The sequence below is a fragment of the Lithobates pipiens genome, unplaced genomic scaffold (assembly GCF_037356315.1).
Source record: "Lithobates pipiens isolate NorthernLeopardFrog02 unplaced genomic scaffold, aLitPip1_a1.2 Scaffold_19, whole genome shotgun sequence".
NCBI lineage: Eukaryota > Metazoa > Chordata > Amphibia > Anura > Ranidae > Lithobates > Lithobates pipiens.
Genome location: NW_027507764.1, coordinates 508954751 through 508972193, shown reverse-complemented (window position 1 = coordinate 508972193; position 17443 = coordinate 508954751). Strand labels below are relative to the sequence as shown.

Below are 17443 nucleotides of genomic sequence, written 5' to 3'. Positions count from 1 at the left end.
TCCACCTCCATGCTGACACAATCATCCTCCTCCTCCTCTTCCTCCTCCTCATCCTCTTCCTGTGTGATAGGTGGCACAGCAGGAACACTGTCTGGATAAAGGGGGCCTTGAGAGGCAAGGAAGTCCTCCTCTTCCTGCCTCTGTTCTGCCTCAAGTGCCCTGTCCATTATTCCACGCAGCGTATGCTCCAAGAGGTGGACAAGAGGTACAGTGTCACTGATGCATGCACTGTCACTGCTCACCATCCTTGTGGCCTCCTCAAACGGTGACAGGACAGTGCATGCATCCCTGATCATGCCCCACTGGCGTGGTGAGAAAAAACCAAGCTCCCCTGACCCTGTCCTGGTGCCGTAGTCGCACAGGTACTCATTGATGGCCCTCTGCTGCGTGTGCAGCCGCTGCAGCATGGCCAATGTTGAGTTCCATCTGGTGGGCATGTCACATATAAGGCGGTTCTTGGGCAGGTTCAACTCCTTTTGGAGCTTAGCCAGCCGAGCACAGGCATTAAATGATCGGCGGAAATGCACACAGACTTTCCTGGCCTGCTTCAGGACATCATGTAAGCCGGGGTACCTGCCCAAGAACCGCTGCACCACCAGGTTAAGGACGTGAGCTACACAGGGCACATGGGTCAGTTGTCCCTGTCGGAGGGCGGAGAGGAGGTTGGTGCCATTGTCGCAAACCACCATTCCTGGCTTAAGCTGGCATGGCGTCAACCACCTCTCGGCCTGCCCCTGCAGAGCTGACAAAACATCCGCCCCAGTGTGGCTCCTGTCCCCCAAACAAACCAGCGCAAGCACGGCATGGCATCGTTTTGCCTGCGTACTTGCGTAGCCCCTGGAACGCCTACGGAGCACCGCTGCTTCTGAGGACAGAGCACTGGAAGAGGCCATGGAGGAAGAAGAAGAGGAGGGGGTGGAGGAGAGAGGTGTGTCACAACCAATAGTAGCATTTTGGAGGCGTGGTGGCGGAACAACCTCCAACACTACTGCACCTTGTCCTGCATCCTTCCCAGCAGCCAGAAGAGTGACCCAATGGGCCGTGAAAGACAGGTAACGTCCCTGTCCATGCCTGCTGGACCATGAGTCAGCGGTAATATGCACCTTACCGCTGACCGCCCTGTCCAGCGAGGCAAGGACATTGCCTTCCACATGCCGGTAGAGAGCCGGAATCGCCTTCCGTGAGAAAAAGTGGCGTTTGGGGACCTGCCACTGAGGAACCGCACATTGTACAAACTCACGGAAGGGGGCCGAGTCTACCAACTGAAAAGGCAGCAGTTGAAGTGCTAGCAATTTAGCCAAGCTAGCATTCAACCGCTGGGCATGTGGATGGCTGGGAGTAAACTTCTTCCACCGGTCCAGCAGCTGGGGCAGGGACATTTGCCTGCTATAATCGGACGTGGGTGTACCACTAGCAGAGTTCCCGGAAGCACTTGGCTGTGACACACCTAATTCTACACCTTCATTCCTCTCAGAGCAGGTTTCAGAGAGGACTGAAGGTCTAGTGGGGTTGGAGATGCCAGCTGATGAGGAGCAAGGAGAGGTCCGCTTTGTTCTTTGGTGTGGGTCTTTGAGGTACGCTTGCCAACGAGCTGCATGGCAGGTCAACATATGTCTGGTCAAGCATGTGGTGCCCAAGCGGCTGATGTTTTGGCCACGTGAGATACGCTTGAGACATATGTTGCAAATAGCAGCGGTGCGATCTGATGCACTCGTCTCAAAAAAGGCCCACACCAAAGAACTTTTAGAATAACGCGCAGAGGAAGCGCTCTGCGCAGACGGAGCTCTGCGGTGTGATTCAGTCGGTGTGCTGCCCCTAAGCTGGCCCCCGGAGGGCATCCTGCCTCGTTGGACATGTGCCTCCTCCTCCTCCTCCTCCTCCTCCCTCCTTCCAGGCACCCACGAGGAGTCAGTGCCCTCATCATCCCCTCCCTCTTCATCGCTGTAGCAAACCTGGCAGTATGCTGCAGCTTGTGGAACATGACTGCCAGATTGCTGTCCTTCTTGAGCATCCCCTCTCTCTGCGCTCACGCTACTGCCTTCCTCTAGCTGAGTGTCATCATCAGAGCCCACCAAACACTGGGCATCCTCCTGGAGCATGTACCCAACACTGTGCTCAAAGAGTTCAGGAGACTCCTCAGGAGGACGTGGTGGGTCTAGGGAAGGAGTCACTGATGATGACATTGAGAGGAGGGAAGACGATGCGTTGGCAGCTGCTTTGCTACTACCCTGAGACTGGGTGAGAGAGGATGAGGAGGATGAAGAGGGCTTGGTCATCCACTCTACCAAGTCGTTGGCATGTTGCGGTTCAACATGTCCAGCTGCAGAAAAGAAGGACAAGCATGTCCCATGGCCACGTGCTGATGACAATGCACCGCGTCCACGACCAGCACTGTTGTCTCTAGACACAGAGCCTGCTTGCCCTCTTTTATCGGCTCGCGCCTGTCTGCCTCTCCTTGCTGGCCTTCCAGACATGGTAATGGCCTGAAGGGAGTTGGGTAAAACAGTAGTTGGGTAGTTTATATTGTGCTGGAGGCACACAACACCCACTAACTCCTGCAGATGCCTTTTTTATAGAACAGCAGAGATAAAGGGGTATATACAGATGTATACTGTGCTGTGCTGGAGGCACACACAACTTCCAATAACTCCTGCAGATGGCAATTGGGCTCAAATAGAGAACAGCTATGTAGGTGGATTATAGCGGTATGTACTGGGTACAGAGCACGCAGACAGCACGCACTATCTCCTAACACTACTCACGTGGACTTTTTGACTCAAAAGCTATCTTTGGACTTTTTATTAATTTTAATATGTTAGTAATCATTTTATTTTAGTTAGAGCGCTGTACCATCTGTTTGATATATTGTATTTTGGGATTTGGTAATTGATCCTTGGTGTCCAGCAGCTTTTCGTAAAGGGGTTGTAGTGCGCTGATTTTTTCTGTATTTATATACTGCGGTCAGGGCACGCAGACAATAACCAGAAAACAGCAGAGATAAAGGGGTATATACAGATGTATACTGTGCTGTGCTGGAGGCACACACAACTTCCAATATCTCCTGCAGATGGCAATTGGGCTCAAATAGAGAACAGCTATGTAGGGGGATTATAGCGGTATGTACTGGGTACAGAGCACGCAGACAGCACGCACTATCTCCTAACACTACTGACTGCAAGCTCTATTATTAAAGATGGACCACTAGCTATATAGGTGAGGTGAATATCACGGTGTATACTGCAGTCAGGGCACGCAGACAATAACCAGAAAACAGCAGAGATAAAGGGGTATATACAGATGTATACTGTGCTGTGCTGGAGGCACACACAACTTCCAATAACTCCTGCAGATGGCAATTGGGCTCAAATAGAGAACAGCTATGTAGGTGGATTATAGCGGTATGTACTGGGTACAGAGCACGCAGACAGCACGCACTATCTCCTAACACTACTGACTGCAAGCTCTATTATTAAAGATGGACCACTAGCTATATAGGTGAGGTGAATATCACGGTGTATACTGCGGTCAGGGCACGCAGACAATAACCAGAAAACAGCAGAGATAAAGGGGTATATACAGATGTATACTGTGCTGTGCTGGAGGCACACACAACTTCCAATAACTCCTGCAGATGGCAATTGGGCTCAAATAGAGAACAGCTATGTAGGTGGATTATAGCGGTATGTACTGGGTACAGAGCACGCAGACAGCACGCACTCCTAACACTACTGACTGCAAGCTCTATTATTAAAGATGGACCACTAGCTATATAGGTGAGGTGAATATAGTGGTGTATACTGCGGTCAGGGCACAGACAATAACCACTACACAACAGCAAGATAGGAAATCAGCCAAAAACGATTGGTGTGTACTGTGTTGAAGGTACACAGAACACCCACTGCTTCAGATGCCAACACACTACACGAGGCCGCCTCAAAGGCGGCCTTATATAGTGTGGGGCGTGCACTACACAGCCTGAGCTATGATTGGCCACAGGCAGGATGCCTGTGGCCAATCATGGCTCTCCTCGCTGCTGGCGCTGCGATTGGCCAAGCATGCGGGGTCACAGTGCATGCTTGGCCAATCATGAGCCAGCAATGCACTGCGCCATCGCAGTGCATTGTGGGCCGTGCGCGCCACACGAATTTTGACGCGAACGGACCAAGAGTTCGGATTTCGCCGAACGGACGAACAGCCAATGTTCGAGTCGAACGTACGTTCGACTCGAACACGAAGCTCGTCCCTACTCTTCAGTTTGCTAGTTAGGTAGACATGGATCTTGAAAGCCGGTGTGTTCCCCCGGGTTCACTATCTGAATGATCATTGTGCTCATGAAACATGACTTTACCATAGACTAATGTGAACTCATCACAGAACGTACGGCGCAGGAGACGAGGATACACATTCTGCTATTTATCTGTTGGGGTGACACAGCTGCGCAGAACTCGTAATGAAGAAAAGACGAGCGCACTATTAGGAGATATTTCTATTCCGTGACTCATTATTTATACTCCCAGTACCGATATGACCAAAACATTGTACTGCGGTGTAAATAAACACGTTGCCTAACAAAGCACTGAACTCCTTCTCCCCTAATGTATGACTCAGAGCAGGAAAATCAATCGTTCCAACCCTGGCTACATTTTATGTAGGTGTTAAATCATTAAAGACAAAAGTACAAATCAACAGGTTATCACAATCGCCATGAATGCACTGCTGCTGATTGTTTTATTGAGCAGCTTGGCTGGCCGTGTGCACGCTACCTTTGCTTTGGCCATTTGTGGGGGACAATGGGTATTAGTCCCCTCTTGTAGAAACACCACCGCCTGAGTCACGGTGGGCACTGCTTTCCCTTTACTTCCCAGGAGGAAGCCAGACCATATTCCTGTACCCCCAGTGACATATTACGCCTCGTGTGGGTGCCCGGAGAGGGGTGCTGGAAAAAGGGCATGTATGGGGAGGGGGTGCTGTATGAAGGGTTGTGTAGGGGGAGGGGGTGCTGTATGAAGGGGTGTGTAGGGGGAGGGGGTGCTGTATGAAGGGGTGTGTAGGGGGAGGGGGTGCTGTATGAAGGGGTGTGTAGGGGGAGGGGGGACTGTATGAAGGGGTGTGTGCGGGGAGTGGGTGCTGTATGAAGGGGTGTGTATGGGGAGGGGGTGCTGTATGAAGTAGTGTGTATGGGGAGGGGGTGCTGTATGAAGGGGTGTGTATGGGGAGGGGGTGCTGTATGAAGGAGTGTGTATGGGGTGGGGGGGTGCTGTATGAAGGGGTGTGTATGGGGAGGGGGGTGCTGTATAAAGGGGCGCTTATGGGGAGGGGACTGCTATAAGAAGAGGTGTGTATGTGGGGGGTGTCTTAAGAAGGGATGTGTATTGGGAGGGGGTGCAGTAAGAAGGGGTGTGTATTAGGGTGCTATAGTAAGGGATATGTATGGGGACTCGGTGGGGGAGTGCTGTATAAAGGGGTGCTTATGGGGGGACTGCTATAAGAAGAGGTTTGTATGTTGGGGGTGTCTTAAGAAGGGATGTGATGTGGGGAGTGCGGTAAGAAGGGGTGTGTATTGGGGGGTGCAGTAAGAAGGGGTGTGTATTGGGGGGTGCAGTAAGAAGGGGTGTGTATTGGGGGGTGCAGTAAGAAGGGGTGTGTATTGGGGGGTGCAGTAAGAAGGGGTGTGTATTGGGGTGTTATAGGAAGAAATATGTATGGGGAGGGGGTGCTGTATGAAGGGGTGTGTATGTGGGGGAGGGGGAGTGCTGTATACTAGAGAAATCATGGTCACCTTTACCATGGAGAGGCATGGCAGTACAGTATGTGGACAATGAAAGGTCCACTACTATTATTGCTGGGCAAAAAAATAATAATCCATGCACGTTTCTACATTTTGGCTTTTTAGAAATGCAGCATGTAAAGTACCCGTTGATTCTGGTAGTATGAAATCCAGTCCAATCTGCTGCACTGAAATCACCAAGAGGTGTTGTCAGCCCTGACTGGGTTCTCCCCTGCTGGATTACAGAACCCCCCCCCCCACACACACACACACACACACACACACACACACTCCTTCTCTCCGTAAAGTACAAGGGAGGTGTTCTGTAGTCCAGCAGGGCGGAGTCCAAGCAAGGCTGACAACAATACTCAGGATGAGCCCACTACAGGAAGTTGGGAACTGGATATCTAGGAAGATCGGCATGGTATATAGCAGTTTAGAAGGAGGTGAGGGAAGCCAGGCTCCATATTTTTCTCAGCACATGATTCTTTTATCCACACTTCTAAATCCTCCCCTCCACATATTGGCCACACCCAACTTTTCTTCTGGGCTGTCTTGGGGAGGGGGGCTCACAAATCAATTCCAATTGTAGCTCCGCCTCTGAGGTCTACTCTTCAATACTCATCCCATATGGTACATCACTTTTCATCCCCTTACCCTTTTTTGCTTTTCTTATAAATTTTCACAATTTTTTCAACAGGGATGCCGTATTTCTCTGAGATCTGGAACACAGAAGTAAGAAAAGAGAACATGTTACATGCTATAAATATAATTAACTTCAAACGTACTGACAGCAGGCATGAATGTTATTCCTTCAGAGCTTAAAAATGTTATGTGAAGTCTTCTTAGGTATGGAAGTATAATTAGTCATTAGTATAATGTATCCCTGTTGTCATCACCGCACTACATATTAATAAGTGTTTGCTGATCTCTACTGCCTTCTGTTGGCGGTACACAGACACAACTCTAAACCAAACAATTGAATAAAGGAAAATTAAATACTGGTATTCAGTGGACTGACCCTTTGAGGCCTCATGCACATGGGCAGAAAAACTGCTTCTGTTGAGAGCATGTACCTTTGCAGGGAAACGAAGAGGAAGTAAACCAATCAGGGTTTAGTTCCTCTTTAATCCTTGATGATATCTGATCAGATTGACCCTCACATAACACAGCTGTTAGTGCATTGGGATTGATTTACTAAAACTGGAGAGTGCAGAATCCGGTGCTGCTGTGCATGGTAGCCAATCAGCTTTTAACTTCAGCTTGTTCAATTAAGCTTTGACAACAAAAACCTGGAAGCGGATTAGTTTCTATGCAGAGCTGCACCCGATTTTGCACTCCCAATCTTTAGTAAATCAACCCCATTCTGTTGATGTAACAGGTTTATGTCCTATTAACTACTTCAATACCGGGCAATTATACACCTTCCTGCCCAGACCAATTTTCAGCTTTCAGCACTGTTGCACTTTGAATGACAATTGCGCGGTCATGCTACACTCTACCCAAACTACATTTCTATCATTTTGTTCCCACAAATAGAGCTTTCTTTTGGTGGCATTTTATCACCTCTGGGATTTTTATTTTCTGCTAAACAAAACTTTGTAAATAAGTATGTTTTCTCCTTCACTGATGGGCACTATTGGGGCTGCACTGACGGGCACTGATAAGCCGACACCGATGGGCACCAGTGAGGATGCACTGATGAGGTGGGACTGATGATGGCCACTAATTTGCAGCACTGTTAGGCCATACTGATGGGCACTGATAGGTGGCACTGATGGGTACACATAGGTGGCACAGATGGGCACTGAAAGGCAGCACGGATGGGCACTGAAAGGCAGCACGGATGGGCACTGATAAGCAGCACGGATGGGCACTGATAGGTGGCATTGTTGTACACTAATAAATGGTACTGATGGATGCCAATCAGTGGCAAACAATAATGCCTGCCAATCAGTGATGCCCATTGTGGGCACTGATTGGCATCCCTGGTGGTCTAGGGTGGCATCCCTGGCGGTCCTGGTGGTGTCGCTGGTGGTCAGCACAGACCCCCCCGTGTCAGAGGAGCAGCCGATCAGCTCTCCTCTACTCGCGTCTGACAGACGTTAGTGAGGAAAAGCCGAACAACAGCTCTTCCTGTTTACAAAGTGATCAGCCGTGATTGGACACGGCTGATCACATGGTAAAGAGTCCCCGTCAGAGACTCTTTACCTAGATCGAAGTTGCGGCGTGTCAGACTGACACACCGCAACAATGATCGCCTCGATGCGCGAACCCCGCACAGATCTAGTATGTGATCCAACACTTCCGGGTCTGGGGTAGCACATGCATGCCCACTGCATCCCGCTTTTGCTGTGATTATACATAGCGGGAGCTGATTGGAAGGTACTGTGGACTCGATGTCCACCAGCACTTGCCGATCCTTCATTACAGAGGGAGAACAGCGGCCTGCCTATGTAAACAAGGCAGATCGCCATTCTGTCAGTACAGAAGGTATGGATCTGTGTTCCTGCAAAGCAGGGACATGGATCCATGCCTTCCCTTAGTACAAGCACTTCCCCCACAGTAAGAATACATCAGCTAGGCGCACAGTTAACTCTTTGATGTTAACCCCTTCCCAGCCAGTGTCATTAGTACAGTGATTAGATACAGTGCATTTTTCAGTGCGAAATGCGTTAGAATTTTGTTCTGTATCACGTTTGCTGTGGATTGTGTTATGTGATCTTCATTTTACAATAAAAGGCACAAGAAAATAGATCCTTTTCGGAGTGCGGCTGTCCAGAGTTTTTCTATTTCCTTTCTAAAATAATGCAGTGCTGTATCGTAAAAAAATCACTCATGAAGGGGGGTAAACCTTCCGTAGAGCAAGTGGTTAAGAAGAATGCAGCTAGATGTGACTGAACACACCAAGACAGGAGGAGAAAATCTCAAAATCGCCCAAATGGACAGGAACAGAGTCTGGAATCATAAGAAGACAGCGCTTGATTCAGCTCAAGAAGCTCTGACTATACCTAGAATATCACTGCAGGGTGGGCTGATTCCATATCTTTGACCATTGATAAAAACAAAATGTGGAGTTGAACTTCAGCTGTTATTGTAGCTTGATAAATCAGGCCCTATAAAGACCCGTACACACAATACGAAAATCAGAAGTAAAATTTCATCCGAACGATCTGCCGATTTTCGAATTGGTCGTCCGAAAATCTGATTGTGTGTACGAGGCTTAAGTCTGCAGCAAATGTCTGTCTGTCCTTCCACTTCTCACCTATTTTTGGTATCTTGACTTAAAAGAAACCTGACTAAATAGCAATATAGGAACTGTTATTGAAGACGTGTGCAGAATGTATAAGCTCAGTGCCCGTCATCCTCATCCTTCTTTCACTACTTAGGAAGGTAATGACCCAGCGAGCATACAACAATGAGACACTTGATGTCCTCTGTCATGGTCTGCGGAGCAATGAAGGAAGGAGGAGGATGACAGCTCTGGAATCTTCAGCAAAAATAAAACAAAATATAAAAATCAGCAATGGCAACTTTTATTTTTCCATCCATGAATGTGTTTTTTTTTTTTGTGTTTTTTTATTATAGTGTCAGGGAGTGCTTGGCAAGTGTAAGCAACAAAAAAAGTACATATCAGCCTTTCTTATATGTCTTCCAAGATTTATTACATATACTTACAGCATCTAATAGCCCCTTCACTGTAGGATACTTTAACATGAGCGCATCAAATACTTCATCTGTTTCTTTCCTTACATAAAGAAGAACTGTAATGAAAACACAGAGCAAATGTTTTTGAATATATGTTTATTTTCCATGTGTTTTTTTTCAAGAATAATGATTATATATATTTATATACAGTGTATATAGTTTTAGAAAAATATGAATAGCCTCTAAAAGCAATATCAATGGGTATATGTATTAAAACAGGGGTTGTACCATCATCCAAGACTTAATGAGATAACTGATGAGGCGGTTCAGTACGCAAAACTAGTCGAAACACTGTCCATGACCAAGTCACCTATGTTTTTAACTTACTATTGACTCCTTTGGTCGTGTATTGTGTATCAATAAACTTTTTTCTAAATTGTATATGATTGTTTATATATATATCAATTGTATCCCTCCTTACATTGTACCGAGATAGTCCATTTGCTCTTCTCCCCTTTGGTAAGTCCTGGCTGGGGACCAGGCAAGTGTATATAGTATGTTTTTTTTACATAAACATGCACATCACACCAAATGTTATAATAAATAACATGTAGTCCTTCTATAATTTTAATTTAAAGTATATGTAAACCCAGTCGCTTAACCTCCTTGCCCTTCAAGTGGCCCAGTAGGTCGGCTTCCAATCATGTGGTACTGTGATTGGCTGCACAGTGATGATGTCATTGGGAACCCACCCTAAAGGATCCTGATTGTTGGTAGTTGAATGTGAGCTGCTGGTTCTGGGCATGCTCCAGAGCAACACAGCGGGGCATATTTGCAGCTGGGCATTAAGGACCAACTGCAATCCTCCTGCATATACAGTATGTGTAAGTCTGTTGTAAAGGAATTGAACATGTTAAAGCAATTTAAGTAGTCATTTTCAATGTTTTTAAATCTGCAGCTTTCATTATACTAATACCTGGCTTGATGATCCTGCCATCAAGGCCTTTGTTCAGGCAATTCCTGTCTGTCCCTGTCTCCCTATGACAATCATGTTATCTTCCTATCATGGGGCTGCCCATGTGAATAAGCCCCATGAAGCTATAAACACCCAGTAAGTTAGATATTAAAGGAGAAGTACAACCACAGCTTGTTTGGCGGTTCTTCTCCTATGGATCACAGGGGTGCAGTTCGTTCTGCACTCCTGTGACCCATTTTCAGCAGACAGCAGACTGAAGCCCACAGATATCACAAAGCCGCCCACGAGCCTGGACCAGCACCTGGCTCAGCCTCTCAGCGAGCTGCTGAGAGCCTGAGCCAGCCGCTCTCTCCCCCTCCATGGCCCAGCACTCCAGTGAGCATGGGGGGCAGAGTAAACAGGGGTGACTCAGTCATCAGCTGTCTGCTCATGGAGTTCTGAGAATGGAGCAATCAGCGGTCTTCGATCACTCGGTTCTCAGAGAGCTGGTGACTGTCAGTCAATGCTCTCTGCCCCCCCCCCCCCACGCTAACTAGAGCACTGGGCAGTGGAGGGGGTGGAAACTGAGCGATCAGCTGTCATTCATCACTCGGTTCTCAGCCTTAGATCCAGTGAAGGACAGAAGTGGCATGGAAAATAGGCTGTATCCACCTAGGTAAGTATGATTATTTTTTTTAAAAGCCCAACTTCTCTTTTAACTTACAGGCCTTCAATAAAATAGTGGTTTTACCCAGAAGTATTTTCTCTGTTCAGATAGGGCTATTTGCATTATGAACCTCTTTAACCAGCTATCATTTTGAAGCTTGAATATGAATATTCTTGCCTCAAAACATATTTTTGTATTTTCTTTTGCAGTCGGACTATAGTAATTACATAAAATTTTACCTTTTTTAGCTGCTTCTTTCATTTGCTTCGGTGCAGGTGGACCAAATTCTTCCTCAACAGGACGGTGCATCCTTTTCACCAGCACACTGCTGCTGTATGAGAAAAAAACAGAAGGCTTAGTAGATATTATAGCTGGTATAATATAAAACTGCTAGCTCTTGGGCTGCTGTGCTCCTAGAGTTGGTTTTCTCTGTGCCTAGTAGACTGCTTTCTTTGCCTCTATATAGGTTCCTCTTAAACACACACATAGGATAGAGTACAGCAAGAAAGTATGTGTAGAAGCCACCATTGTATTATTGAAGGCTGGGCACACCTAATTACTAAAATACTACAGCACTTTGCAGATTACCTTGCCAATTATGAAAGAAATAAAATAAAAATGTGTATGGTAAAGCATATTTGTAAGAGAAGGTGCTCTAAAGTTAACTTTTTGTTGATATGTCGATTCATTGCTTCTTCCTGACCACTGCAAGTATTCCACATTTTTGGGTGTGTGGAATACCTGCTTCCAATCTGCATGCTCTGGGTTCCACAACTGGCCCATACATCATTACAGGACTAGGACTACTGTGTGCGATGGGGGACTCAGGGTATAAGACCCATCCAGTGAGTTGACACTCTGCAGTGGTTAAGAAGCCAAGAGGGTGGCATACCAACAAACAGCAGAGGAAAAGTAGGTAAAGTGTTTTTTCTCTATTACAGGCATGTTTTACCATACAAAGTTGACTTTAACAAAGGTCACTTTGAAGCAAACCTGTCAGTACCATAAAGGTAGTGTAATAGCTTGCATCAGTATTAAGCTGGAGCCTAGAAATGTGTGGCCATTGTGACTGCCTACCATAACTATGGGCTAATAGCATTGCCTACATGGCCCCCTAATTACTGGGGGAGGGGGGCACAAATCCCAAGCCACTGTAGGATGCCCAATCAACAGTCCATGACAGGCTTTCAGAGCACCTATCCCCCATGCCAGTTCCTAATGGCCCTCTGCTATGATGGAGTGCTTACTGGCCTAGAGGAATGTGCAGGAGAAGGTTGGCCATCGATCATGACAACCAGGAAGTGTTATAACTGGCCATTGTCCTGGTTTTGGAGCACCACTGGCACTGAAGAGGTCATATAAAGGCAGTGGTGTCTGCAGATTACTGTTGAAGACTATTTAGTACATTTAAAAAAACTTTTACTTTAAACCTATTAAATAATTGTTAGCAGTAGCAGGCATAAAAAGCAGTTAATGAGAGGGGTCTGCATCCTGTAGAGTTCATCTACAGGATGAACTCTACATCCTGTAGAGTACTCCAGCAAATCAAAAACGTAGGAAATCCTCACCAACTGCACCAACTGGGGGTCCAGCACCTCCTCTTCTCCCATATCATTGACCAGTCAGGTCACAATTAAAAGATATGGACCAATCATAGAGTGAAAGAGGCAGAAGCCGAACACTTGGTCAAGGTTTACACAAAAGGTCATCTCTGGTACATCTGCAGATATTTCTTGTTTAAATGGCTTCACCTGAACACACTAAATATAAGTATTGATTTTTCCTGATTATGATTATTTTTTTTGCAATCTGCCTGTTTAAGGGGCAAGATAACAGTCCACACAAAATGATGCTGTTAAGCTTCATCCTCCAGGCATAGTGACTTGCACAAGCACAGCACATCCTGAGCTCTAGATGGCCAAAAGTAAAAATCTGAATAAAATGATTAAACTAAACAACTAGGACTGAGAAAAATAAATCATTCAGATTGAGATCTCATTTGCACAAAAATGGAAATTGCTATCAAATGTCAATCCTCAATCTGTCCCATGGCCTGCTGGTTATGCTGATTACATTCAATCAATTTTTAACTGGTTTTCTGTAATAGAATGGGTAGAAACTGAGACTGTATAAATGCAGAAGAAATAAAATTGTTTACCCCAACCAGCCTTTCCGATTCTGTAAATTTTGCAGCACCAGTTAGATGATAAGAGATATGATGTTGTATTGTGTCTATGTCACACACTTTGTGCATTATTATTTACTCTATAATAGATGAGCCAACTCAAAACTAAAACTTGGATAGATGCTGGTATCGCATTCTGTATAGCTATTTAAGATTGGCAAGATAGCTTCCTCTGGGGCAGGGGTGGGCAATTCATTTTTCCAAGGGCCACATGAGAAACTGGGACTGTTGTGGAGGCCCGACAATAGTTGTGGAGGAAGACAATAGTGTGCATAAATAAAGCCTTATGCCATGTACACAGGGCCAGACTTTTTGCCAGCATAGGTCCGACGGAACTAATCCGTCGAACAATTTGATCATGTGTGGGTTTCATCGGTCCTTTGCTGTCAAAAATCAGACGGACTTTAGATTTACAACATTTTTCAAAATTTTTTCCGATGGACTCGAGTCCGGTCAAAAAATACATTCGTTTGTATGCTAGTCCGACAGACGAAAACCAACGTTAGGGCAGCTATTGGCTACTGGCTATGAACTTCCTTATTCTAGTCCGATCGTACATCATCATGGTCGAATCCATCGGACTTTGGTGTGATTGTGTGTGTCCAAGTCCGCTCGTTTGGGAAGTCTGACGGAAGACCGCTGAAAGTCAGTCAGGAAGACCGTCGGACCTAATCTGCCGGAAAATCTGGTCGTGTGTATGTGGTATTACACTATTTTGCACATCAAAATAAAATTTGTGATATGGAATTAGGGAACCTAAGATTAGAAAAATTAAGATCCTAATGGCCTGGCTCTATTAATTATCTTCCAGCTCATTGGATTCACTACCTTACTGACCTGGAAAAAGCAAAGAAGTCAGACTCGCTACCTAACAATTTGTTTTTGGTCTATAAATCAGGGGTAGAAGTAGAGTCTAAATTACTTCTGACCACCAGATATTTCAAGAGACTTTTTTTTTTACTTTTTTTTATTTTTATTATTTCTCTGCTGCCTTTGTATTATTTTGGGAAATGACAATGGCAGGAGGATTGAGAATTGTTTTGCTGCAATACAAGGTCATTTTACTGTGGACTGACCCTTTAACCACTTGCCTACTGGGCACTTTCACCCCCTTCCTGCCCAGGCCAATTTTCAGCTTTCAGCGCTGTCGCACTTTGAATGACAATTGCACGGTCATGCAACAAAACAAAAAGGGCCCAGAATTTTTTTTTTGTTATGTTTTTCTTTGATTCTGTTATAAAATTTTGCAAATAAATATTTTTTTCTCCTTCACTGATGGGGATGCGGGAACGGATAGGTTGTGTTTTTGGGCACTGATGAGGAGGTACTGATGAGGCTGCACTTATATGAGGCACTGAAGGCAACACTGATGTACACTGATGTACACTGATAGGCGGCACTGATGGGCACTGATGGGCACTGATGGGCACTGATGGGGAGGTACTGAACGGCGGAACTAATGGGCATTGATAGGCAGCACTGATATGGAGCACTGATGGACACTGACAGGTGGCTCTGTTGGGGCTGCACTGATAATCAGGACAGAGATGATCAGTGCCCTGATTATCAGTGTAAAAGTCCCCTGTCACAATTGCTGGTTACCGGCTCTTCTCTCCTCATGCGAGGAATGTCGATAACCAGCAAGTATGTTCACATGTGATCAGCTATGATTTGACACAGCTGATCACATGGGAAAGGGCCGCTGTGATTGGCCCTTTACCCCGATCTGTGATCAGCTGTATCCTAAAGATACGGCGATCACAGAGCATACCGGCTGCCTGCCCCAGCAGGTGCGGGGGACATGGTTCTGTGAGGTTGTCCATGAATGCCCTCCCAGAACTAGATGACCATGCTGTGCCCATATTTTGGCTATAGCGCAATCGGGAAGTGGTTAATACATCATACATATGTATATACATAGATTTAAATATTGTTTCTTACCCTTCTATGTCATCATCTGTATTGTAGAAAACCTGTTTGAGAAACAAGTGTACATTGTTATAAAACGGTTATAATCCAGGGCATATATTTCCATTACTGTAGCTGGCTAAAGGCATGATGGATCAGACTATTATCCTGATTTAGATATAAACCAGAATGTAATAAACATTGATAAAACGCCATCCTTATCCTCATTACAACAACAGTAACTTGATTAGCGTGTAACACAAAAGGCTTAATAATTATTTTTTTTGCTGAGATGGATGAAAAAAAACAGAGGAGCTGTTAGTTGGAGGGTCGTTACAAGGAAAGAGATCATTCTAAAAACTGACAATGATATTGCTTTCATTATGCAGTCGTAATCTTATCACATCTTATAAATTACAGAAGTAGTACACATTATTGCAAAGAGATGGCTGCACTTTCCTAGAATTACTTTTATTGATCCTATTTAGATGTTTAATGTTATCTAATAAACCTTAACACTCTTAATGCTAGAAAAAAAGTAGCTATTTTCCCCAAGGAACAAAAAAAAAAAAGAACATATATATATATATATACAGTGATGTGAAAAAGTGTTTGCCCCCTTCCTCATTTCCTGTTCCTTTGCATGTTTGTCACACTTAAGTGTTTCGGAACATCAAACCAATTTAAACAATAGTCAAGGACAACACAAGTAAACACAAAATGCAATTTGTAAATTAAGGTGTTTATTATTAAAGGTGAAAAAAAATCCAAACCATCATGGCCCTGTGTGAAAAAGGGATTGCCCCCCTTGTTAAAACATACTATAACTGTGGTTGTCCACACCTGAGTTCAATTTATCTAGCCACACCCAGGCCTGATTATTGCCACACCTGTTCACAATCAAGGCATCACTTAAATAGGAGCTGCTTGACACAGTAAGGTCCACCAGAAGATCCTTAAAAGCTACACATCATGCCGAGACCCAAAGAAATTCAGGAACAATTGAGAAAGAAAGTAATTGAGATCTATCAGTCTGGAAAGGGTTATAAAGCCATTTCCAAAGCTTTGGGAATCCAGCGAACCACAGTGAGAGCCATTATCCACAAATGGCGAAGACATGGAACAGTGGTGAACCTTCCCAGGAGTGGCCGGCCGCCCAAAATTACCCCAAGAGCGCAGCGACGACTCATCCAAGAGGTCACAAAAGACCCCACAACAACGTCCAAGGAACTGCAGGCCTCACTTGCCTCAGTTAAGGTCAGCGTTCATGCCTCCACCATCAGGAAAAGACTGGGCAAAAATGGCCTGCATGGCAGAGTTCCAAGGAGAAAACCACTGCTGAGCAAAAAGAACATCAAAGCTCGTCTCATTTTCTCCACAACACATCTTGATGATCCCCAAGACTTTTGGGACAACATTCTGTGGACCGATGAGACAAAAGTGGAACTCTTTGGAAGGTGTGTGTCCAAGTATATCTGGCGTAGAAGGAACACTGCATTTCATAAAAAGAACATTATACCAACAGTAAAATATGGTGGTGGTAGTGTGATGGTCTGGGGCTGTTTTGCTGCTTCAGGACCTGGAAGACTTGCCGTGATAAAAGGAACTATGAATTCTGCTGTCTACCAAGAGATCCTGAAGGAGAATGTCCGACCATCTGTTCGTGTACTCAAGCTGAAACGAACTTGGGTTCTGCAGCAGGACAATGATCCTAAACACACCAGCAAGTCCACCACCGAATGGCTGAAGAAAAACAAAATGAAGACTTTGGAGTGGCCTAGCCAAAGTCCTGACCTGAATCCTATTGAGATGTTGTGGTATGACCTTAAAAAGGCCGTTCATGCTCGAAAACCCTCTAATGTAACTGAATTAGGACAATTCTGCAAAGATGAGTGGGCCAAAATTCCTCCAGGATGCTGTAAAAGCCTCATTGCACGTTATCGCAAACGCTTGGTTGCAGTTGTTGCTGCTAAGGGTGGCCCAACCAGTTATTAGGTTTAGGGGGCAATCACTTTTTCACACAGGGCCATGATGGTTTGGATTTTTTTTCACCTTTAATAATAAACACCTTCATTTACAAATTGCATTTTGTGTTTACTTGTGTTGTCCTTGACTATTGTTTAAATTGGTTTGATGTTCCGAAACACTTAAGTGTGACAAACATGCAAAGGAACAGGAAATGAGGAAGGGGGCAAACACTTTTTCACACCACTGTATATATATGTGTGTGTGTATTAAGTGCGTTTACATTTATTTTTACCTGTAAACATTACTTTAATGAAGAACTCGCATGTCCTTGAATGAAATTACCCT

At 45.3% G+C, this 17443-nt stretch overlaps 1 protein-coding gene across 4 annotated transcripts in view; it reads right to left on the bottom strand.

Moving 5' to 3' along the window:
- Positions 1 to 17443, bottom strand: part of GRHL2 (grainyhead like transcription factor 2) — a 138395-nt gene that overhangs the window by 12563 nt on the left and 108389 nt on the right. For 2 of the 4 annotated variants that reach the window (XM_077493120.1, XM_077493122.1), the window contains exons 12-15: positions 15164 to 15195; positions 11277 to 11368; positions 9446 to 9531; positions 6425 to 6489 (exon numbers count right to left, since the gene is read on the bottom strand). In XM_077493120.1, the coding sequence (XP_077349246.1) occupies positions 6425 to 6489; positions 9446 to 9531; positions 11277 to 11368; positions 15164 to 15195 (275 nt within the window). The remainder of the gene's footprint in view (positions 1 to 6424; positions 6490 to 9445; positions 9532 to 11276; positions 11369 to 15163; positions 15196 to 17443) is intronic. The other 2 variants (XM_077493121.1, XM_077493123.1) reach the window with 1 other exon arrangement.